The sequence below is a fragment of the Rhamphochromis longiceps genome, linkage group LG3 (assembly GCF_057381845.1).
Source record: "Rhamphochromis longiceps isolate RC_006_pf linkage group LG3, R_longiceps_female_GT1.1, whole genome shotgun sequence".
NCBI lineage: Eukaryota > Metazoa > Chordata > Actinopteri > Cichliformes > Cichlidae > Rhamphochromis > Rhamphochromis longiceps.
Window position 1 is genome coordinate 71,625,247 of NC_140559.1, and position 24,510 is coordinate 71,649,756.

Consider the following 24,510-nt stretch of genomic DNA (forward strand, 5'->3'; position numbering starts at 1 on the left):
TGACGAGGGTTACGGGGCCAGCCTGATGGGTTATCTGAGAGAATATTTGATCGTTTAATGCGGTAACAGGGATGGGAGGATCGAGAGTCTTGAGTGGCAAATGAAGGCGTCTAGCGAGAGCTAAATCTATTAAATTTTGCTCTGCTCTGGAATCAACGAGAGCATGGAGGGGGTGAGAAACCTTATTTAGACACAGGGTGACTGGTAGAATTAACCGGGGTTTGGAACTGAAAGAGGATCCGCCCACCTGTATCCCCGAAATTACCGGCGGGCGGAGCCTTTTGGCCGAACCGAACACTGCGCTAACCTATGCTCCACTGAGCCACAGTAAAAACACGCGCCCGACCGAAGCCGTCGTTCTCGCTCCTCTGGTGTGAGACGAGAGCGGCCGATTAGCATAGGCTCCGGAGCGGCGTCCGTTTCCACGGAAACGGGAGCGGATGTTGACACCGGACGTGACGGTGGAGGAAGTGAAAACGTACGAGGCGCAGGTTTACGATGTTTCTGGTTCTTTTCTGCCTCCCTTTCCCTCAGGCGATTATCTATCCGAAGGGAAAGGGAGACCAAGTCTTCAAAGGATTTGGGCTCATCGCGGGAAGCGAGCTGGTCTTTGAGCTCGTCGTTTAAGGCGCGACGGAACACTCCCCGAAGGGCATGATCGGGCCAATTGGCCTCGGCGGCTGCAGTACGGAAGTCGATAATGAACTCCGCGACACTCCGGCTCCCCTGTTGCAACCCGAGCAACCTTTCATCAGAACTACCCTCCGATACTGGGTGAGTAAAGGTCTTTTTAAACTCGCACAGAAAATCATCAAACGAGCAGGTTGGGAGCGGGTGAGCCGACAGGTACGCCTCGGCCCATAACAGCGCCTTGCCCTGTAGCTTAGCCACCAGATATGCTACCCGAGCTGATTCGCTAGTAAATGAACGGGGTGAATGCGTGAACGCGAGAGAACATTTCAGTAGAAAGGCCGTACAGCGGCCCCGCTCCCCAGAGTACGGCTCGGGTTCTGGGAATGCAGCATCGCGAAACACGGAGCCCGAAGGGGTCGGAGCTGGGGAGGACTGGGGAGGTTCTGCCACGGGCGCAGGGGACGCGGAGGATGGGCCTGGAGGAGGGGAAAGAGCCGACTGAATCTCCTGCAGGGAAGCTAAGATCCTAGCCTGGGTCTCGCCTATGGCTTGACACCGGGTGTCGAGAACCTGCAACGCTTGCTCATGAGCCCCTAAAATGGCTCCCTGCTTGAAGACTGCTGCATGTACTGGGTCTGCTGAGTCCATTTGTTGGCCAGTTCGTACTGTCACGGCGACGGATGGCCGGTACTGAATAGGACTCAGGTGCAGAAACCCAGAGCGGAGACGGTAGATGATTTAATAGTTTATTACGGTTAAGTGCAAGGGGAACAAAAAAGGGAAACGTGGCAAAGACAGAAAATGACGAGACGTGGAGCCTTGGTGTGGCGTGCCCAGGGGAACGTGGCTAGGGCGAGGGAACGAGGCCTGAGAAGTGGAACGGAGCTGAGTGGGGAACAGTCGCACTGAGGGGAGAGGATATAGAAGTTAGGCAGGTAGTGAAGGCAGCTCAGAAGTGGCCAGTATAAGAGCAGCAATTCTTACTTGCAGTTAGGGACCTGGAGTGTTTGAGAGGGGGATGATGAAGATCCAGGGGAGGCTGAGTGGCGTGGAAAGGCTGACCTGAGATCCGGGGCTCCAGATGGAGTGTGATGGCAGGAGGGCAGGCAGGTGAGGCACAGAGGGATTTCCAAAATGATCACTAGGTATTCCGAGTCCGGAGGTGGAGTGAGCCAGGGTGGGTACAGCAAATGGGTTGATGACGAACTGGCAGTGAGTGAACATCAATGTGTGGTTTAAATCCCTCTGGCTTGATAGCCTGCAATAGGCTCCAGGTGTGCAGGAGCTGGAGTTGGCCCTGCCCAGGGGCGGATCCCAGGTCAGTTCAGGAGCCTAATGGAAACTCCAGCCACCCACCGTAGACCATGACAGTTCCTGTGGTTTAGTTTGACTTCCTTCTGCAAACTCAGCTGCTCTGTTGCTGATACACGTCTCCATGAATATGATTGATCAGATGCTGCCAACACCATGTGTTTCATGTGAGCGCTCAGCTGAAACCCTGGGTTGACTTATCGAGTTAATAACAAGCTTCACGTGACTGTGAATGCTAAAGTGAATCCAGATAAAGGAAAGAGACCCTGCTAATGTTGGACTCACTTCTTAGTGTAGATCCCAGGAGGAAGTTCAACATAGCCATTCTTTGTGCTAGCTCGACCAAACCTGAGACCACAGTGCAGGATAATGATCATCATCTGTCTCTGTCAAGGACATTTAAACTCCACAAATAACAAACATAATTATATTTGATCATTAAAAATATGTTTTCAATTAAAAAAGCATGAGCACACTGGTGGATTACAGAAACATGAAAACTCGTTAACAGTAAAGTTAATTTAGACGTAAACAAAGTGTCAAACATACTTAAGTAGAAGGACTGATGTTTGTGTTAAAATACCCTCTTAAAGCTGAAATACTGATTCAACTTCTTTACTCAAGTAAAGGTAAAAGAGTCCAGGCTCTGAAATGTACTCACAGTATTAAAGTAAAAACGCCATCTTTGAAGGAAATTTCTGCCAGTTTTTGTGCAAAGTTCCCTGAATTTCTACCTCCAACATTAATATGAGAAAATTATCTGAACTTTTATTCTAATGAATTTAATCAGCTTGAACATTTTGTAGCACAAAAGTAGAAAAAACCCAAAGGGAATCAAAAATAGCTCCGTTTGCTGTTGCCTGCATTGTAGATGGGCGGCTTTGCCTCAACACCTAAACAGGAAAATGAGTTTAGTCAAGTATTAAAGTGGGATTGAAGAGGTGAGGAAACCAGAGATCAGGTGTTGTGGTGCAGCATTAAGATAAGATGGGGCCTGATTATTTAAGACCTTGTATGTGAGGAGCAGCCAATGAAGGGAAGCCAAAACAGGAGAAATCTGCTCTCTCTTTCTAGTCCCTGTCAGGACTCTTGCTGCAGCATTTTGGATCAGCTGAAGGCTTTTCACTGAGTTTTTAGGACATCCTGATAATAATGAATTACAGTCGTCCAGTCTGGAAGTAATAAATGCATGAACTAGTTTTTCAGCGTCACTCTTTTTAGCATTTTTTAACAACAAGGTTCTGTCTATTAGGGCTCTTGTCTCGCCGACTGCTGCCTCAGATCCGAGTCTTTCTCCTGTGTGCTCAGCTGTCTTAGAGCAGTTTGATCCCGTCTCCCTTAATGACTTGACTGCGGTAGTTCGTAACCTAAGATCATCACACTGCCCCTCTGATTGTCGCCCCCCAACTACTCTTTCACAGATTGTCAGGTTGGAGATTGGCCTATAATTAGCTAAGACAGCTGGGTCTAGGGATGCTTTTTAAGTAAAGGTTTAACTACAGCCAGCTAGGGATGGGTACCGTTTAGATTTGAAAACCTGCTAAATCAGAATCAGTTGCTGATGACGGCTTTTTTCTTTTACATTAATCACGTATAATCTTAACTCAAAGTGAACATAGACTTGATTGCTCAGATCAGCCAATTCAAAATGCTAATTCAATCAACTCTGAGTTCATGGCTAGACTCAGTTTGTTGGCCCTGCACCTTAAAACTATTCCCTGTTTGTCTCTCGTGTTTTTTGGATATTGTTTTCACATCTTATGTCACGGCTAGCGGGGCGAGCCATGTTGAATTTAATAAAGGACCCAAGATGCCGACACTGCTGTGAAGTGAGTGAGCTTTATTGAAACGGTGAAGTGCAGTGGAGATGGCCTGTGCAGAAGCTAAGATAACCTCTACTGAAAAAAACAAAAAACTAACCTGAAACCTTAAACGGAGACACGGGGAGACAACACAGACGAACCAGCAACAAGCAGGAGAAAACAGGGTCTGCACGCTTGAAGTATGCGCACTACGCGTACTACGTACAGTGCGTACTATAAGTACGAGAAGTGCGGAAGTGAGAGGCTTGTGAAATGGGACGGTCTAGCCTTCGCCGTGCTGCTCAGGTTGCCTAGCAACCATGATACTAACCGCGAGAAACGTTACATACAGCATTGTTTGACAGAAATGAAGGAGAAAAAATGTTTTGTTGGTCATTCATTTTTGTCATGACATCACTTTATTAGTTGAGTATCTGAGCCTGAGACCACGGGACTGTAAAACATGATTGTTGGGCTTCATTTCTGTGCTGAACAGTCATTTCAAGATTAGTTAGTAAATAACAATTAGCTAATGTTGTTCATGAGACTAAAATCATCTCACTGTGGTAATGTAAGCATAATATGCTATATATATATATGTGTATATATATATATATATATATATATATATATATATATATATGTGTGTATATATATATATATATATATATATATATATATATATATGTGTATATATATATATATATATGTCGTGATATTTTGTTTGCTAATAATGTATCGATACAGGGACAGCAGAAATCGATATTTTGTTACAAAAACGGTTTTTGTGCTCAGAGCATGTTGATCCTTTTTCTGAGCAAGAATCCTGACATTCCTTCACTGTCCAAATGTGTTTAACTTTTTTTTGGCAGCAATAAACATGACAGTTTACTTATTTTAATTTAAGACATTTTTTATTTTAATTAAGTTTAAAACTTTTTTTATTTAATGTAAATATATATTTTGTTTTAATTTACTTTAAAATTCTTCAGTTTCTGAATGGGCTGCATAGTTTTCATAAATTGCTTAGTTCAGAATAGCTATAATTGTACCAGATGGTTGCATTCAGTTAAGTTGGACTAGACTGTAATACAAACCGTTCAGTTTGTCAACAATAAAACTGACTGAAATGAGAGAAAGACTGAGTGCGAGACTTTGATATTAGATAAAATGAATATTGATAAAGTTTAACTTTATGTACAGAATCTGAATATTGCAAAATATTTTTTTTAAAAATCTCAATAATATCGTATCGTGCGTTAAGTATTGTGATAATATCGTATCGTGGGATGTATGGTGATTCCCCCCTCTAATATATATATATATATATATATATATATATATATATATATATATATATATATATATATATATATATATATCAATAAGTAGAGGCTTTAAAACTAAGTTAACGCTGAAAGTACAAACATCACTAATGTCACACAACTTTGCCGACATGTGGCCAACAGTGATGTTTTAATGTTCTTCGTTATTAAACATTCGCACATAAATAAGTGACGTCATATTCAGTACTTACTTTTGACAGTTCACTCTTGGCCGCTCCCTTCTGCCGTATTTTGCGGCAAAATTATCCACACCCACCGCTGCGCTATGAATTGTGGGATATATGATATTTGGGAAAATCAATGGCGCATTTGGAGTATGAATTTGAAGTACACTTCGAATTGGGACAGCCGTTGTCATGTGGCAGTGACGTAATTGCACTTAAAATGCGTACTTCAAGCATGCAGACCCTGAATTGGGACACAGCCACTAACATAGGACATGGCACTGTCAAAATAAAACAGGAAGTGAACACAGAGACACAATACTAACACAGTACAGAGGGAACACAGAAACCAAAACCTCAGAACTAGAAAATCTTAATCAGAATGAAATTGTAACAAAAGACAATAACAATCAAAACAAAACCACTGAGTCCACAGACTCGGGACATACATCGGCTCAAACTGTGGTCATAAATATTTTGTACTTGTAAATCAGACTGTGTAGTTGTGAACTGAGTTTTGTAACATTGTAAAACAAAATGTCTGAAAAGTTTATGTTTTTGCGTTCATTGATTTGTGTGTGCAAAAATGTAAAAATGTAATAAATGTAAGAAACATTAGAACTACTTTTGCTGACACAAAGGTTGGCGAGCACTGCAAGTTGTCCCTTTAAACCAGTCACTGATATAAAGAGAGCACCTTGTTCCAGGGCATCTGAGCATGGAGGGAAAGCTTTATGCAGGAGATGGTAAGAGCTGTTGGGACCAAAGAAACTGAGCAGAAAACTACAGACATCTGGAAACTGAGTTGTTCATTCTCAGTGGGATCAGCAGGACTAGCAAAGCTTCACCATGACAGTCATCTGATTGACTGAACCCATCCAAACATCACTTCATGGACCTTTAGCTTGTGTCTGTGTGTGGACAGACATAACATGAGCTAATTATACATTACTCCTCCACAGAGTGGACCAGCAGAGAGCAGAGGTTTCCACTGGTCAGTCTGCACAGCAACATCAAACACACCTGGACTCTGTGGTTATGGTTTGTAGTACTACGTTTACATTTGTTCTTTTCAGTCACCTCTATGCTGCACTTTGTGGACCAGAGGATTGTCAGTGTGTCCAACATACATCAGAGTTTGGGCTCCATGATTTCAGTCAGATTGGGGTGACTGTAGCTCAGGAGGGGAGCAGGTCAGCTACTAGTTAGGTTTGTGAATCAAACCCTGGCTGGCAAATGTACTGGGTAACGTACTAAACCCAAGCTGCCCTCTGATACATCCATCAGAGTGTGAAAGAAAGTATTTAAGCATAGAACAATGTGCTTGGTTGAATGAGGCATGTTGTATAAAATGCTTTGTGTGCACAGAGTATCAAAGAGAGCTATATAAGAACCAGTCCATTTACCACTGGGTAATTCATATAGTCTTCTTTTCCAGCGGCTGGAGAAACACATCACAACATTTGTGAAGAATGAGCTGGAGAAAATCAAGAAGGTTCTGTGTCCAGATCACCCAGAAACCATAAAAAGCCAGAAGGAGGATGAGGAGATGTTTGAAGGTGAGGATGAAGATGAAAGAAAGAGCTGCAGAGAAGCATTTCTGAAGATCACACTCCACTTCTTGAGGAGACTTAAGCAGCATGAGATGGCTGACCATCTGCAGAGCAGTAAGAGAATTTCTCTAAAGACTGAATATTGATCTTTCCTAATAGCTCAAGAAATGGACCAATAGACATTCATCCTTTCAGGGTACTGAAAGGCTATGATATTTATTATATAGTCAAAGGAGCTTGCAAAGAAAAGCGTCTGGACTTCTTTAGAGGTCTACTTGAAGACGTTTCACCTCTCATCCGAGAAGCTTCTTCAGTTCTAAGGTCAAATGGTGGAGAGTCCCAGATATAAACCTAGTGGGAGTATCCCCCCACAGAGGGATAAAAGGACCCCCTGATGATCCTCTAATCGCCTGAGCCAAGGTGTGAAACTGGGTGTGGGTCCCAATCAGCCAGAGTTTCGGGTGAGTTCATTGTGAAACCTGGCCCCACCTTATCATGTCCAAAATATTTGGGACAGAGAGGACAGATGGTTTGAAAGAGGAGTGAAAGAAGCCATCTATGTCCACTGTGAGCGACCATCTTTGAACAGAGGCGGTGGTTTACAACACCAACTCTCTGCCATCTATAATCCAGTTTTGAGATCCCTTCCCAGACGCCTTAACGCCCACTCACATCCTGGGCCATCTGACCTCAGGAATTCGCATGATAAGGTGGGGCCAGGTTTCATAATGAACTCACCCGAAACTCTGGCTGATTGGGACCCACACCCAGTTTCACACCTTGGCTCAGGCGATTAGAGGATCATCAGGGGGTCCTTTTGTCCCTCTGTGGGGGGTTACTCCCACTAGGTTTAAATCTGGGACTCTCCACCATTTGACCTTAGAACTGAAGAAGCTTCTCGGATGAGAGGTGAAACGTCTTCAAGCAACTTAAAGAAGTCCAGACGCTTTTCTTTGCAAGCTCCTTTGACTACGATGACCTGGATAACTGAGAACCTTCACAGACATATTTATTACATAATATTATTTTCTGAATTTCTTACTTTCAGAATTTGCTCCACTCTGTAAACGTGAACTTAAAGCCCAACTGAAGAAGAAGTTCCAGTGTGTGTTTGAGGGCATCGCTAAAGGAGGAAGCCCAACCCTCCTGAATCAGATCTACACAGAGCTCTACATCACAGAGGGAGGGACTGCAGAGGTCAATGATGAACATGAGGTCAGACAGATCGAAACAGCATCCAGGAAACCAGACAGACCAGAAACAACAATCAGACAAGAAGACATCTTTAAAGCCTCACCAGGAAGAGACGAACCAATCAGAACAGTGCTGACAAAGGGAGTGGCTGGCATTGGGAAAACAGTCTTAACACAGAAATACAGCCTGGACTGGGCTGAAGACAAAGCCAACCAGGACATCCAGTTCATATTTCCATTCACTTTCAGAGAGCTGAATGTGCTGAAAGAGGAAAAGTTCAGCTTGGTGGAGCTTGTTCATCACTTCTTTAATCAAACTAACGAATCAGGAATCTGCAGGCTTGAAGACTTCCAGGTTGTGTTCATACTTGATGGTCTGGATGAGTGTCGACTTAATTTGGACTTCAACAAAACTAAAATCCTGACTGAAACAAGAAAGTCCACCTCATTGGATGAGCTGCTGACAAACCTCATCAGAGGGAACCTGCTCCCTTCTGCTCGCCTTTGGATAACAACACGACCTGCAGCAGCCAATCAGATCCCTCCTCAGTGTGTCGACATGGTGACAGAGGTCAGAGGGTTCACTGACCCACAGAAGGAGGAGTACTTCAGGAAGAGATTCAGAGATAAGAAGCAGGCCAGCAGGATCATCTCCCACATCAAGAAAGCTCGAAGCCTCCACATCATGTGTCACATCCCAGTCTTCTGCTGGATCACTGCTACAGTTCTGGAGGATGTGCTGGAAACCAGAGAGGGAGGAGAGCTGCCCAACACCCTGACTGAGATGTACATCCACTTCCTGGTGGTTCAGGCCAAAGTCAAGAGGATCAAATATGATGGAGGAGCTGAGACAGATCCACACTGGAGTCCAGAGAGCAGGAAGATGATTGAGTCACTGGGAAAACTGGCTTTTGATCAGCTGCAGAAAGGAAACCTGATCTTCTATGAACCAGACCTGACAGAGTGTGGCATCGATATCAGAGCAGCCTCAGTGTACTCAGGAGTGTTCACACAGATCTTTAAAGAGGAGAAACAACTGTACCAGAACAAGGTGTTCTGCTTTGTTCATCTCAGTGTTCAGGAGTTTCTGGCTGCTCTTCATGTCCACCTGACCTTCATCAACTCTGGACTCAATCAGCTGGAAAAACAACAAACAAGCTCTCAGACAGAGAAATACTTCTACCAGTGTGCTGTGGACAAGGCCTTACAGAGCCCCAATGGACACCTGGACTTGTTCCTTCGTTTTCTCTTGGGTCTGAAGACTAATCAAACTCGTTTGCAAGGCCTCATGACACAAACAGGAAGTAGCTCAAAGAGCAATCAAGAAGCAGTTCAGTACATCAAGAAGAAGCTCAGTGAGAATCTGTCTGCAGAGAAAAGCATCAATCTGTTTCACTGTCTGAATGAACTGAATGATCGTTCTCTACTGGAGGAGATCCAACAGTCCCTGAGTTCAGGACGTCTCTCCACAGATAAACTGTCTCCTGCTCAGTGGTCAGCTCTGGTCTTCATCTTACTGTCATCAGAAAAAGATCTGGACGTGTTTGACCTGAAGAAATACTTTGCTTCAGAGGAGGCTCTTCTGAGGCTGCTGCCAGTGGTCAAAGTCTCTAAAAAAGCTCTGTAAGTTATGAAGTTTTTATTATTTAATTTGGTTGGTATGTTATGGAAAAACACACTGCCATGAACTTCTGTTTTGTTTTTGTCAAAATCACTGTAATATAATCACTGTACCTTTATATACATGTGACTTGTATTAATGCTGCTGCCCTCTTGTGGCTAAAGTGTAATTATGTTATTGTTATTAGGGAGGATTTGAGAGTAACATGCCAAGTGAGTCAGCACCTTCGCTTTAGCTTAAAAATCCAAATTCTTATGTCATCAGTTATAGTTGCATGTATTCATTATCATAATTTAACCTTTAATATTGATGTCTTAAATTTATTTTGAGTAAACTAATGTTAAGGTTCAAATATTGGGGAAGGAGAGTACAAACAACCATGGTCCAGAACTTGGTCAAACAATTGATTTTAATGAAATACACGCGTGGGAAGACCAGCTCCGTTCGCAGACCGGGCTGATCTCCGACTTAATCAAAGCATAAACAGATATTTTATACCATCAGGGCTTGAATTTAATGACGCCCCCTCATACGTCACAAACAGAATATATGCACACGTCAAATCAAAACCACAATGACTTTTAACACAGTTTAAAAGAACATTATCTCCTATCTTCATGGCAGGTACTTCCTGTCACTGCCGGATGCTCGCTTATCATCGTGACACATCAGCAGCAGTTCTGCGACAAACTGCTCTTTTGCAACCCCGAGCAAAACATGAGTAAACTTCCACCTATAAATGATTCTCTTTAACTAAGTGTGTGCCTCGTCCTTAAAGGCTCCTCAAAATAACCTGCACTTAGACTCTGCTTTCGGTTTCAGTTCTGCAAAAGGCACACTCTTCAAACCTGCAACTTCCTGTCAGCCTGCAACTTAGTCTTTCTGAAAGACACACACTGTTTAAACATCTGAATGCAATATCAATTTTGTAGATTATATTATTAATGCAATGGTAATGATGATGATTATTAACAATAGCAGCAAAATATCTCTCCAATCTCAATACTCCCTCTCTCGACCTCTGGAACACCAGAGGTCACAATACATTGTGTTGGGTCACTCCTCGGCCCACTCAGCTGCTTCCATGTCCATCCATGGCATCATGGACATCGGGGTCACCACTCCCGCTCTGACCCTCTCTAGCCGTCCTCTGGCTCAGCAAATCAGACAACCTCATGTCATCTAAGTGGCCCAGTAATAAACACCAGCTCCCCCTCGAGAACACTCCATGCGTAAGATTAGGTTTTTTCTGCGTCCCTCTCTTGTGGTCCATCATGCCTCGGGCCTCCAGGATCCTCACCCCCCTGTGGTCGCCGAGATCTTCTGTAAAGCAAACAAAACACCTTTTCCTGCACCTCCCTAACTTATCATCTTTGGGACTCTTTAATCAAAAGCCTGATCCTAATTATCTTCTTGACTTATTGACTTGTATTTATATATATTCTTCAACGTTACTCATCATTTTAAAACTCTTAAAACGCTGCTTTCACGTCCCTGCATGCGTTTCCTGTCGCTTGCCTTATCTAATCATCAACATCCTGTACACAGAAGTCTCGCTGCTGCAAGGCCTCCACTCTGACCTAGAATCTCCTTTCACAAGAAAATCATTATAAGCGCCTATTCTACTAAAAGATCCAAAAAAAACAACCACTTTAATCAATTAAGTTTAAACATATAAGCAATTACTCCTGCATACATTTTATCATAGCTAAACGCTGCCTTGAAACAACTCCTGTGTGTTAACACCAGAGTTGGTCAAGTTACTTGAAAAAAGTAATCAGTAACAAATTACTGATTACTTCCCCAAAAAAGTAATCCCGTTACTTTACTGATTACTTCCCCAAAAAAGTAATCCCGTTACTTTACTGATTACTTATTTTCAAAAGTAATTAATTACTTAGTTACTTAGTTACTTTTTAAAAACACGATTTACAACCTGAATAGGTGATAAAGCGATAGATCTTTCAGCCCAATTCTACTTTTTCTGCATAATCCATCATACAAAATGTAATCAAATGGAAAAGTCTCTTTTTTTAAACTTGTTTTATCAGTTTTAATCTTTTAATTTTATGCATCAAGCAAAAATTTAATTATATGCAACATTCTCTGACTTGAATAAATTAGTTTAACATTGAAACCTATTTTCTGCACATTCCAGCACATAAAATGAAATATTTTTTGTGTTTACACTCAGTCTTTCTAATAGATGCAAGTAAAACACAGCAGAAAATAAATAAACTCAAAGACTCAGCGGTCCTGTTGCTCTATTTTGACCTGTAAAGCAGGACTGGGGGTAGGCGGAGGTTTACCCTGGTGCAGGTGTGCCGCGGTCAGTTGAAGAATCCGCGAGTTTCTCTGTGAATTTCCCATTACGTCGTTGCGCACTCGGTGCTTGCTTGGAAGTTTAGGGGTTTTTTTTCGCTGTAAAAGGTTTTCTTCCCACGCACAACGGACACTAATGTTTCTGTCACTTTTTATGGAATCAAACTCAAAATAAGGTCAGTACTTCCACGCTTTAAACGCTGCACGCTCATACTCTCTCCCACAATCGATTTATGATCCATTGTTGATCTGCACACAGCTGTTGTCACTAACGGCGCACTCGCTTACGTCACTGTCATGAGACATTCTCGCAAAAAAATCTCGGTTTTAGTAACGCAGTAACGCAGCGTTCCTACGGGAAAGTAACGGTAATCTAATTACCAATTTTGCAATAGTAATCCCTTACTTTACTTGTTACTTGAAAAAAGTAATCAGATTACAGTAACGCGTTACAAGTGACGCGTTACTGCCCATCTCTGGTTAACACTAACTTCATTTTAAAACTCACATTTCCTATGTTATAGCCTGTTTTTGGTACAGCCTTTTTATTTCATCTTGCTCCTTTGATGTAACAATACCTTCTCATTCTAGTTTATCAGACTTAACCAAAATATATGCTTTCCTTCCTTTGGTCCTTCTCTAAAGCAAGAAACTCCTATTCAGTTCCTCTTTTCTGTCACTTGTTACAGGGCCAGCTCAAGTTCAGTTAAACGCTAAATTAATTTGAGGCCTTTTGCCTGGAATCAATACTGTCATGTGTGTTTATGGACTCTGTGTCTGTAAGCGTGTGCAATCCTTCAATAACTCATATCATCCTCACAGTAGATTGGCTAATCATAGCGCTAGCCAAAGGCTCGTGACCCTCAAGAGACGAATTGAGCCACAACTCCCTTAAAGGCACAAAATGCAATATGTATAAAAAGTCATTTCTACGTATAAGCTCTCCCCTTTATCCTAAAAATAAATCTATGTAATATCTGTATGTGTGTCTTCTATTCATTAATGTAATTGTCAGTTATTTTCTCTCTTTATTTTACCTTCTTTTTGTTTACCTCTTTGTTTGTGACGTGGACATCCCTAAACCATCCTGAGTTCCGGCTTCAATTTCAACCCAATTGTACCCTCTATTCTCGCAGTCGAACTCGTCTGGGCTTCACCTTCCCACTGGCCCCTGTGCCCTTCTCTTAGTGTCCTTTGTTGTCTTGTGATCCCCAGCAAACACAGTCTGTTTCTTCTCTGTTTCTTCTCCGTTGCTCTTTTCAGTATTTTCCTTTTAGATTAAATCCCAGCCTGGCAAAATATCCCATTCAGTGTCTTTAAACAGTTATGTCACACTGTTCTTACCAGCCTGCAGTTCACCGTGCATTTTCCATCACGTGCTTTTCTTCCATGCTGCTGCTGGTATCGTCAGTGTAGTTTCAGTTGCACTGTCTTTTGCCTGCTGTTAATTCTTGAAGTCCACGATGTTCTGTCGGTCTTCATCAGGAGATTAACTGTCCTATGAGCTTCTTCTCAGGATCGGGACAAGTGGGAGGTCAAGCTGTAAAATTTTAAGCCAAAATCTGGCCTGTTTTCCTCCCAATTCTGTTAATCAATGGTTTTGTACTCAAGATTCTAGGTTGAAAGAAGTCCACCTGTATTGACACACTAAAGCATACAATTAATATCCTTTTCATTTATTTTCTTAAAACCTCCATTTGCTTCATCTGCCTGGAGTTTAACTCGTATGTTTCTCTCTCTGTGTGCTCACTTGTCACAGTCAGTTCCTTTTATGGGCATGCAAAGTTCCTGTCACACACACCATTTCCTGTCAACCTTGCAGCTGCTCAGAACCATATTTTCTGTTTCTATCTCTCCTGTTTTGTTTTTTTTACAGGCTAATAAAACTCTTGTTTTACTAAGTCTTGATCTAAAACAATTCACCCTTATTTCACGCACACACTTCTAAATATACTAAATTCTTTGCGTTTGTCAGATCGTCTCACACACACACCGCCTTTTCTCTCACACTTCCACTTCTGCACTCACTCTACTATCAACTTTCATAGTGTTATTATTATTTATTATTTTGTACAAATCACACCCAATCACTCAAAACCTGCTACTCACAGCATTCACACACTTAAACTGTGACAAGAGTTGAGGAATATACTCACAACACGCTTTCCTAAGAGTATTTCAGACATACCTTTCATAATCAGAAAGAGCAAGTCAAAGAAAACAATTGAAACCTCTATTAATTCTCACAGCACACACATAGAATAGAAAAAATAAAACACACCAGCATTTATTGCTGATGAGAGGTTACTCCTAAAAGTAATATGTTAGTCTTAAATATATACAGTGCACTCACTATATTTATATATCAAAACTCAGTCAATTACTATACATTCACTACGGCAACTCAAAACTTTATTTATAGCCCTCTAATGAACATAAATGGCGTCTTAAACACACACTCAACAATGTTTGCAGCAGTATTTGTAAAACCAACTGTGGTTTAAACAGTTCACTGCTGACTAATTTGCATTTTCACACTCACACACACACAGTCTAAAAATAGCTCCAGCACTGCCTCAGACTCCTTTCACACAGAGATCTCTTATTTTATATTACAAAGACGTCTTATATTTACAACCACTGTCACATCTGTCAGCTTTAGCGCCTAAACAATTTCGACAAATTTAAGTTAACGGTCCAACCGATAAAGTCCAACTTTTTTGTGATCAATTAACCAGTATCTGTCCAACAGTTTCTGGCCTCATCTCTAAAATCCCTAACTCAATTTAAAAGCGTCAACCAACCCAAACTTTGCCTGAAGCTCTATTTTTGGCATTTCACAGCCAAGGCTTACCCCGAAGTTTTAAGTTAAAGTTAAACGCCCGAAGTCCAACTTCTGCTGGCCAAAAAAGCGCAGACTACCGTTCCAAACGGTAAGGAGACTCTAACTCCTAGTTATTCTGTGCCCCAAGCTCCACAGTGACCAACTGACTATCCCTCTTCGAGGACAATGCCTAAGCGTCCTTGGCATTGGCAAGCGTTACCTCTGAGCACTGCGCTTCCTATCAGTCCAACTGACGTTCTTGAATAATTTATAATACTTTGGAACAACAGTAAAACAGCCAAAAAAGTGTAAGACTGAAGCAGGTCCAACCTTATAACCAATACGGGCTCCACCCCAAACAATAACCAAATTCCCTAATATACTAAAATCACTCAGCAGTCCAACTGCTTTCCACGGTCCAACCGTATTAAATCCTTTAGCGGTCCAACCGCATTCAATCATTTTTAGCAGTCCAACTGCATTAAATCCTCAGTACTGTCATGAGATTCTCATCAAAATCAAAGCAGACATTCCCCAGTAATTTCAGTGAGTAGACTTTAATTTGTAATGTCCAATTTGGCACACTTTGGAAATAATTCAACAGGTAGTGCCTTACCTTTGGATAAGCGGCTTAGAACAACAATGAGAAAAAGAGAGCTGATTATTAGCTCATCAAAACACAAAACAAAATCACAATGAATTATCGGTTAATTTCATTTAAAATAATTCATTAAGTATTTATGTACAATTCAAATTAGTTAATTACATATTTTGTTGGTTTGTTTTCTATTTTAATTATTTTACTGACACATTTAATGAATTATTTAATGATGTATTTATTTAATTCACGTTGCTACTCCTGGCCCTGCATCGCTGTTCATAAATACATTTTATTTGTCAGCTTCACCCATCAAAGTCAGGGGGCGGGGTTAATGCTGATCAATTCAAAACCATTGCTTTGGTCTGGTGGGCGTTCTTTTAGTGGGCTTTTCTCAATACTAAGTAGGCCTACACACCAGGGTTTGGACATGTGTGGACCCAAACTATACTTTTACCCTTTTTTGTGTGTCACCAAATACACTTTAATATTTTCTAGACAAGAATGTAGTGGCGTAATCTTTAACCTCGTTTGGCTCCAAACAGAAGTGACAGACTTGAGCAGGGTTCATTTAAAGGCTGACAGAAGTGGAGTGGTGACGGGGAGATGTTTGACAGGACAGTGTTTCAGCCTCCACAGGTTCATGTTGTGCTCCATCAGTCAGTGAAGATGAAGTCAGTGCTGATGAGGCTGTAGAGTGTGTGAGGGATGTGAATGAGGATGATGAAGATCTGATGATAGCAGATAAAAACAGGCTGCAGAGACTTTGAGCCATACAGGGCACACAGTGTGTGTACAGAACAGCTGAAATCATTATGGAGGCCTCACTGGGATATGGAAGCATCACAGTACAGCTTCAGTGAAGCTTTAAAGTCTCTGATATGAGATGAGAAATGAAGCAGCCAGAGCTTTTTCATGAGTGGAAATCCACTGTGACTGTGAGCTGCTGCTACAGCCTCCAGATTAGCCAGCAGCTCATCCTGCTCAACATGGACCTGTGGTCAGAGTGTGTGCTGGATAATCCGGCCCAGGATGAGGCCAAACTGACATGGGATGAAATGTCTGTCACATAATTGAGCTTAGTGTAGTTTCATTTCTGCACAATTTAAAAACAACCAAAACTTTGTTCTGTCTTTTCTATGTTATACTGTAGACTTTCTTTGATACTGTGTCCAAAAGGAGCAGCTTTTACTTTGAAGGGGAGGCGTCTCTGTTTCCTCTTCAGGTTGGATGATGGAAGCAAATTAGTAGCTGTGTCCCAAAACGTCGGCTGCATCCTCCAGAGGCTGCATTTGAAGGCCGATTACGTCACAGCCAGGCGATGAAGGCTGTCCGTATTTGTCGACTCCTTCAAATGTGCCCGACAAATGCGTCCTTCATTTCCCCGAATTTGAAGGATTCGTCGGGTGTGTCCTTCGTGGCCCACCATATCCCAGAATTCATAGCGCGGCCCAGCCAAATTTCAGCTGCCAACAATGGCGGCAGCTACTAAGTTTTCAAATTACTCTTATTAATCTTTCTGGGTCACAAAATAAACTTTTAACATATTTTCAGGCGAGAAAGTAGCTGTGTAAACTTCAAATATCTGCTTGGTTTATCAAGACATCGCATATTTGCAAAAGTGTGCAGACGTTTTCGGAGACGTCTGTTACCCACCCGCTCGCTAGCAAGCCGGGGGGTTCAATGGTCACTCCAGCCGGCGAGAGCAGCGGACGCCCGGCTTCATCGTTTTCAGACCCCGCTCTTTCGCTACTCAGGTTAAACATGATATATAAGTCACTCGGATAACTTAAAAATGTAATTGTTTGCCTTTTTTCTGTGTTTTATTTGTTCCGGAGTAAATCGGTTTGGCTGAGATCAAAGTTCCTCCGGGATTTTCACACAGCTGAATAAACGTTAAACAGGAAACTGATTAAACAGAAGTGTGAGACGGTCGAGAATTTACGCCAGTGTCCTGTTATATTTTAGATAGCAAGGAGCAGACGGCCGAGTTTATTAAACTCCACAAAGACAGCGGTGACGCAAATCTGAAGGCTAGACCGTCCCATTTCACAGCCTCGCACTTCCAGCCTTTTCGATCTTTGAAGGACCCGGCCCACGTAGACCGCGAATACCGGGTCCTCCGAAGGATGCAGCCGACGTTTTGGGACACAGCTAGTGTGTGATGTTCTTTCAGTGTTGCACTTTGTAGACGCTCCCTGAGCACTGGTCTCACAGCCAGCTGCACATAGAGACCAGTGTTGTTAGTCCAGGTCAGAAGATGACTTGTTGGAATGAAAATGAGCTTGTAGTTTGTCTGCTTTAATAATGTGACTGGAAAAAGGTGTTGGACTTCAAATATGTCCATTTCTTTCACACTTCACCTTTAAAAGTGAAGCCTTGTGGTTCCTGGAAGGAAAAACATGACTTTTTCAAGTCTTTGTCCTGTTTTTATGATAAATGTACGACTTTAATGTGAAACATTCAGAGTTTTTTCTCTTGTTGTGTTTGTTTGAAGCTGCTTCCTGTTGGCTTCAGCTGTTTGGAGTTTCCATTTTCTAAACTTCTACATTCTGAACCTTCTTCAGCTCTGAACAGATGATGAAACACTGAATGATTTCAAGCTCACACTTTGTCTAATAAACTTACATCTTTCATTCTTTATACAGATTGATGGACTGTGGTTTGTCAGAGATCAGCTGTGATTATCTGGCAGCAGCACTGAAGTCCAACCCCTCCCATCTGAGAGAGCTGAACCTGAGTGACAACTACAAGCTGCAGGATTCAGGAGTGAAGCATCTGTGTGGTTTCCTGGAGAGTCCAGGATGTGGACTTGAAACTCTGAGGTCAGTCAGCATGTTTTAGTTGTGCTGAGATGAATGTGATGTGAAAGTTGTGCTGACACTAAACTGCAGACATCAGGCTGATATTATACTGATCCACACTGAGGATCTTCATGGTAAAGTCTGTTTTCTTCTTCTCTGGTTTAGTCCATTGACTGCAGCAGAACAATGTTCACATTTCAAACAGTGAGACTCAACGTATGGCCCGCGGCCCACACGCGGCCTGCCCACCTTCCCTGATTCAGAGAGAGGGGACCCTGATTAACTGTGTAGTGTTCTTCCTCACAGTTCTAAGTATCAGACACAACAATGAATAATCCACAGCTGACTGTCTTTAGCAGGTCAAAGGTCACGGCACACAGCAGACAGTGGGAAATATTATAACTCTGATCATTTATCAGCACATATCCATATGTATAAAAACAAAGCTGACACTGTGAGACTTGATCAGAGGTGTGATCATCACAGCAGAGGCCTTTGTGTCAAAGTCACTGAGGATCAAACAGAAACACATGAAGCAGATTTTCCTGTTCTGGCTTTTTATAGCAGATAACCTTCAAAATATTCTGCAGTCCATCAAAAACTGAAGCAAACCATGAATCAACATGTGAACATGAGCTGATGCTGCTGAAGTGAAGCAAAGTTACAGAGGTTTGATTACAGACACAGCTGAGAGTTTGTAATCTGTCATCATTTTAAAAGGTTTACATTTCTTCAGTATATCCACATTTGCAGCTGCTACCTCAACCTCCACTTGTCCAACACAACTGCTGTCCACTGCCTCCATGACATTGTGATTTTGCTGTTGGTCTTCTGTCAGATCTTCATCAATCACTTCTGCACGGGGCACACCTTCAGACTCTGCAGCTGCATAACGAAAGCCTGTAAGATAAAATTAGACATAAGGTAAATGTACACCAATATTCCAATGACAGGTGTGTGATTCATCTGGAAGTTATGTGCGGATTAGTGTACAGTGATAGCAATTTAGTATGTTTTTAGAGGGGGGGGGGGGGGTTGTTTACCTCCGATGGGTGCTCTTTTTCGCTTCCGTTGCGTACGTCTTGAGTGCCGGTCCGAGTCTGATACAGGTATGTCGTCATGCCCCATGTGCAGTGTTGGTTCCCAGTCTGGATTTGTTACATCCATTTCATATGCTGGTTTGCCTGCAATAATGCCAAATCATAAGCTACTCAGTCGACATGATGTGGTTCTGCAGCATCACACATTAGCATGTTTTATCTCATTATCTATGACCTCAGCACGTTGAAAATCACACTAAAAGCCTTTCAAGAGTGATATGAATTAATTTAGAACTCACCGGAAAGAAAATGCCGTGAGCAAACCAACAAAAAGCTGGGGATTGCAGAGAACTCGATATCCGCTCGTCTCACCGCTGCAATCCAAGCCTGACGTCTTTGTTTAGTAATATCGGATACATGGGATCCCTCACGTTGCCTCCAGGATGGAAAACGATGAAAAGAGAGCCCGTTATCCAGCTTCTTGCCTTCACGATCGTGTGATCTAACGTTGCAACCGACAACACAACACGTACGATCCATAGCTGAAATGGTATCCTTTGGCTGGCCTACTGTCATGGCGGAAGGGGGCATGGCCCATCTCCCGTGACATCACGCTCCAAAGCCCTATAGGTGGGAAAATGTACCATGTCGACCAATCAAAAATGATATGGAAACATGACATTTGGTTGTTTAGCAAAAGGGGGAAGTTTTAGGAGTGACCGGCAAGAGAGAGCGAGTGAGCGAAAGAGAGAGAGAGTTTTGATACGTGAGAGATTTGTGACGTTTACCGTGTTTGGTCTCAAGTTAGTTTGTTGTCTTGTGTATTTAGTGTGTAGCTGTTGTTTTGTTTTGTGTGTCAGTTCTACTAGTGATCGTCACAGTTGCTGCCTTAAAGCCAACAAAGGCAGATTGCAGTGTAAACGCTGAGTGACACACCTGCTGTCAGACCTGCAGGTTTATCCCTGTGCTGTTCTCATATGTGTTAGAGTGACACAAACTATTGTTTGACACCTGATTGTTCTGTAAATAGTTTGAAATGATTATATGAAAAACGTCTGAGCCTTGGCTGCATTTTTTGGTAAATAGTACCATATAACTTTGTTGTTTGCAAAACGTGTGCGTATTTTTAAAAATGCACAATCTCTATTTGCATTTCAAGTTATGAAGATGATTCGTTAAACATGTGTGTGGTTTTTACAGTCAAAATATCACTTTCTACTTGTATTTTAAATTTTGTCTGAATTTAGATAAATTGTGCTGATACAGTTGGTCAAAATGAGAAAATAACAGATTGGCAAGATAAACTGTTTTTAAAGGTAAAATATAGAGGCCACATCAAAAGTAGTCAAGAAGGGTTAAAGGCTAAAAGCAAAGTTGTCACCAAGTACTGTTTATATTTGTGTGTATTGCTGCAGCTTTTTTGAGTATTAATTTGGTGCCTTTGTGTGAAATAATGGTATTGTGAGTGATCCATATAGTCACAAAGAATAGCCACTTGTTTCTGTGCTACCAAAGTTCCCCGGCTTTCATTCAAAATGTGTTTATCGTCAGCACCTGCACATTAAACTACTTAAACATTATAAATGTCTTCAAGCTCACACTGAGGCCTGTGGGGTACTATCAGCCACTGAGACAGTACACACATTTATATGTGTTTGTATATGAATATTTCATACTTTAAGACTGCCTGTTTATTTAAGGGAGATGAACAAAATACATTGGAATTGTACAAAATAATATCATGGATGATAAATTAAATAGATTTTAAGTAGATGCTTGTGCATTCTTAAAGTCTTATATGTTGAACTGAACTATGTGATCTGTTCAAAGCCTTAATCTTAATTTGAAGTGAAATGTGCATTTTGAGTTTATACACTATGTATATAAGGCGACCGTTTCCTTTTGCAGTATTTTTGTGTGGTGTACTTTTCTATGTCTTAACAAAAGGGGAACAAAGGTGTTTAAGTTCACCTAGGATGATGTGTTTTAATTTTCACATGGTCTTGCTTGAATTTGACCCTGACAAAGGCGTATGAACTCTGTCAGCTGTTTGGAGTTTCCATTTTCTAAACTTCTACATTCTGAACCTTCTTCAGCTCTGAACAGATGATGAAACACTGAATGATTTCAAGCTCACACTTTGTCTAATAAACTTACATCTTTCATTCTTTATACAGATTGAGGGGCTGTGGTTTGTCAGAGATCAGCTGTGATTATCTGGCAGCAGCACTGAAGTCCAACCCCTCCCATCTGAGACAGCTGGACCTGAGCTGGAACAACAAGCTGCAGGATTCAGGAGTGAAGCATCTGTGTGGTTTCCTGGAGAGTCCAGGATGTGGACTTGAAACTCTGAGGTCAGTCAGCATGTTTTAGTTGTGCTGAGATGAATATGATGTGAAAGTTGTGCTGACACTAAACTGCAGACATCAGGCTGATATTATACTGATCCACACTGAGGATCTTCATGGTAAAGTCTATTTTCTTCTTCTCTGGTTTAGTCCATTGACTGCAGCAGAACAATGTTCACATTTCAAACAGTGAGACTCAACGTATGGCCCGCGGCCCACACGCGGCCTGCCCACCTTTCCTGATTCAGAGAGAGGGGACCCTGATTAACTGTGTAGTGTTCTTCCTCACAGTTCTAAGTATCAGACACAACAATGAATAATCCACAGCTGACTGTCTTTAGCAGGTCAAAGGTCACGGCACACAGCAGGCAGTGGGAAATATTATAACTCTGATCATTTATCAGCACATATCCATATGTATAAAAACAAAGCTGACACTGTGAGACTTGATCAGAGGTGTGATCATCACAGCAGAGGCCTTTGTGTCAAAGTCACTGAGGATCAAACAGAAACACATGAAGCAGATTTTCCTGTTCTGGCTTTTTATAGCAGATAACCTTCAAAATATTCTGCAGTCCATCAAAAACTGAAGCAAACCATGAATCAACATGCGAACATGAGCTGATGCTGCTGAAGTGAAGCAAAGTTACAGAGGTTTGATTACAGACACAGCTGAGAGTTTGTAATCTGTCATCATTTTAAAAGGTTTACATTTCTTCAGTATATCCACATTTGCAGCTGCTACCTCAACCTCCACTTGTCCAACACAACTGCTGTCCACTGCCTCCATGACATTGTGATTTTGCTGTTGGTCTTCTGTCAGATCTTCATCAATCACTTCTGCACGGGGCACACCTTCAGACTCTGCAGCTGCATAACGAAAGCCTGTAAGATAAAATTAGACATAAGGTAAATGTACACCAATATTCCAATGACAGGTGTGTGATTCATCTGGAAGTTATGTGCGGATTAGTGTACAGTGATAGCAATTTAGTATGTTTTTAGAGGGGGGGGGGGGGGTTGTTTACCTCCGATGGGTGCTCTTTTTCGCTTCCGTTGCGTACGCCTTGAGTGCCGGTCCGAGTCTGATACAGGTATGTCGTCATGCCCCATGTGCAGTGTTGGTGCCCAGTCTGGATTTGTTACATCCATTTCATATGCTGGTTTGCCTGCAATAATGCCAAATCATAAGCTACTCAGTCGACATGATGTGGTTCTGCAGCATCACACATTAGCATGTTTTATCTCATTATCTATGACTGCAGCACGTTGAAAATCACACTAAAAGCCTTTCAAGAGTGATATGAATTAATTTAGAACTCACCGGAAAGAAAATGCCGTGAGCAAACCAACAAAAAGCTGGGGATTGCAGAGAACTCGATATCCGCTCGTCTCACCGCTGCAATCCAAGCCTGACGTCTTTGTTTAGTAATATCGGATACATGGGATCCCTCACATTGCCTCCAGGATGGAAAACGATGAAAAGAGAGCCCGTTATCCAGCTTCTTGCCTTCACGATCGTGTGATCTAACGTTGCAACCGACAACACAACACGTACGATCCATAGCTGAAATGGTATCCTTTGGCTGGCCTACTGTCATGGCGGAAGGGGGCATGGCCCATCTCCCGTGACATCACGCTCCAAAGCCCTATAGGTGGGAAAATGTACCATGTCGACCAATCAAAAATGATATGGAAACATGACATTTGGTTGTTTAGCAAAAGGGGGAAGTTTTAGGAGTGACCGGCAAGAGAGAGCGAGTGAGCGAAAGAGAGAGAGAGTTTTGATACGTGAGAGATTTGTGACGTTTACCGTGTTTGGTCTCAAGTTAGTTTGTTGTCTTGTGTATTTAGTGTGTAGCTGTTGTTTTGTTTTGTGTGTCAGTTCTACTAGTGATCGTCACAGTTGCTGCCTTAAAGCCAACAAAGGCAGATTGCAGTGTAAACGCTGAGTGACACACCTGCTGTCAGACCTGCAGGTTTATCCCTGTGCTGTTCTCATATGTGTTAGAGTGACACAAACTATTGTTTGACACCTGATTGTTCTGTAAATAGTTTGAAATGATTATATGAAAAACGTCTGAGCCTTGGCTGCATTTTTTGGTAAATAGTACCATATAACTTTGTTGTTTGCAAAACGTGTGCGTATTTTTAAAAGTGTACAATCTCTATTTGCATTTCAAGTTATGAAGATGATTCGTTAAACATGTGTGTGGTTTTTACAGTCAAAATATCACTTTCTACGTGTATTTTAAATTTTGTCTGAATTTAGATAAATTGTGCTGATACAGTTGGTCAAAATGAGAAAATAACAGATTGGCAAGATAAACTGTTTTTAAAGGTAAAATATAGAGGCCACATCAAAAGTAGTCAAAAAGGGTTAAAGGCTAAAAGCAAAGTTGTCACCAAGTACTGTTTATATTTGTGTGTATTGCTGCAGCTTTTTTGAGTATTAATTTGGTGCCTTTGTGTGAAATAATGGTATTGTGAGTGATCCATATAGTCACAAAGAATAGCCACTTGTTTCTGTGCTACCAAAGTTCCCCGGCTTTCATTCAAAATGTGTTTATCGTCAGCACCTGCACATTAAACTACTTAAACATTATAAATGTCTTCAAGCTCACACTGAGGCCTGTGGGGTACTATCAGCCACTGAGACAGTACACACATTTATATGTGTTTGTATATGAATATTTCATACTTTAAGACTGCCTGTTTATTTAAGGGAGATGAACAAAATACATTGGAATTGTACAAAATAATATCATGGATGATAAATTAAATAGATTTTAAGTAGATGCTTGTGCATTCTTAAAGTCTTATATGTTGAACTGAACTATGTGATCTGTTCAAAGCCTTAATCTTAATTTGAAGTGAAATGTGCATTTTGAGTTTATACACTATGTATATAAGGCGACCGTTTCCTTTTGCAGTATTTTTGTGTGGTGTAC

At 41.7% G+C, this 24,510-nt stretch overlaps 1 protein-coding gene and 1 long non-coding RNA gene across 2 annotated transcripts in view; one reads left to right on the top strand and one right to left on the bottom strand.

The window, feature by feature from the left end:
- LOC146676653 (uncharacterized) overlaps positions 1–24,510 on the bottom strand; it is a 448,379-nt gene that overhangs the window by 295,321 nt on the left and 128,548 nt on the right. The gene's annotated exons all lie outside the window — the stretch shown is intronic.
- Positions 5,975–18,211, top strand: LOC146676668 (protein NLRC3-like). Its single transcript, XM_085400852.1, has 5 exons — positions 5,975–6,002; positions 6,333–6,412; positions 6,695–6,923; positions 7,858–9,625; positions 18,016–18,211. The coding sequence occupies exons 1-5, from the start codon at positions 5,975–5,977 to the stop codon at positions 18,209–18,211; spliced, it is 2,301 nt and encodes a 766-aa protein (XP_085256978.1).

What these genes read in the sequence shown, in the direction of transcription:
- LOC146676668 (XM_085400852.1), top strand. Translation starts at nt 5,975, where the DNA reads ATGGAGGGAAAGCTTTATGCAGGAGATG. An exon ending in AAAGCTTTATGCAGGAGATG is followed by an intron (nt 6,003 to 6,332) that starts GTAAGAGCTGTT and finishes TGTTCTTTTCAG; the next exon opens with TCACCTCTATGCTGCACTTT. An exon ending in GTTTGGGCTCCATGATTTCA is followed by an intron (nt 6,413 to 6,694) that starts GTCAGATTGGGG and finishes CTTCTTTTCCAG; the next exon opens with CGGCTGGAGAAACACATCAC.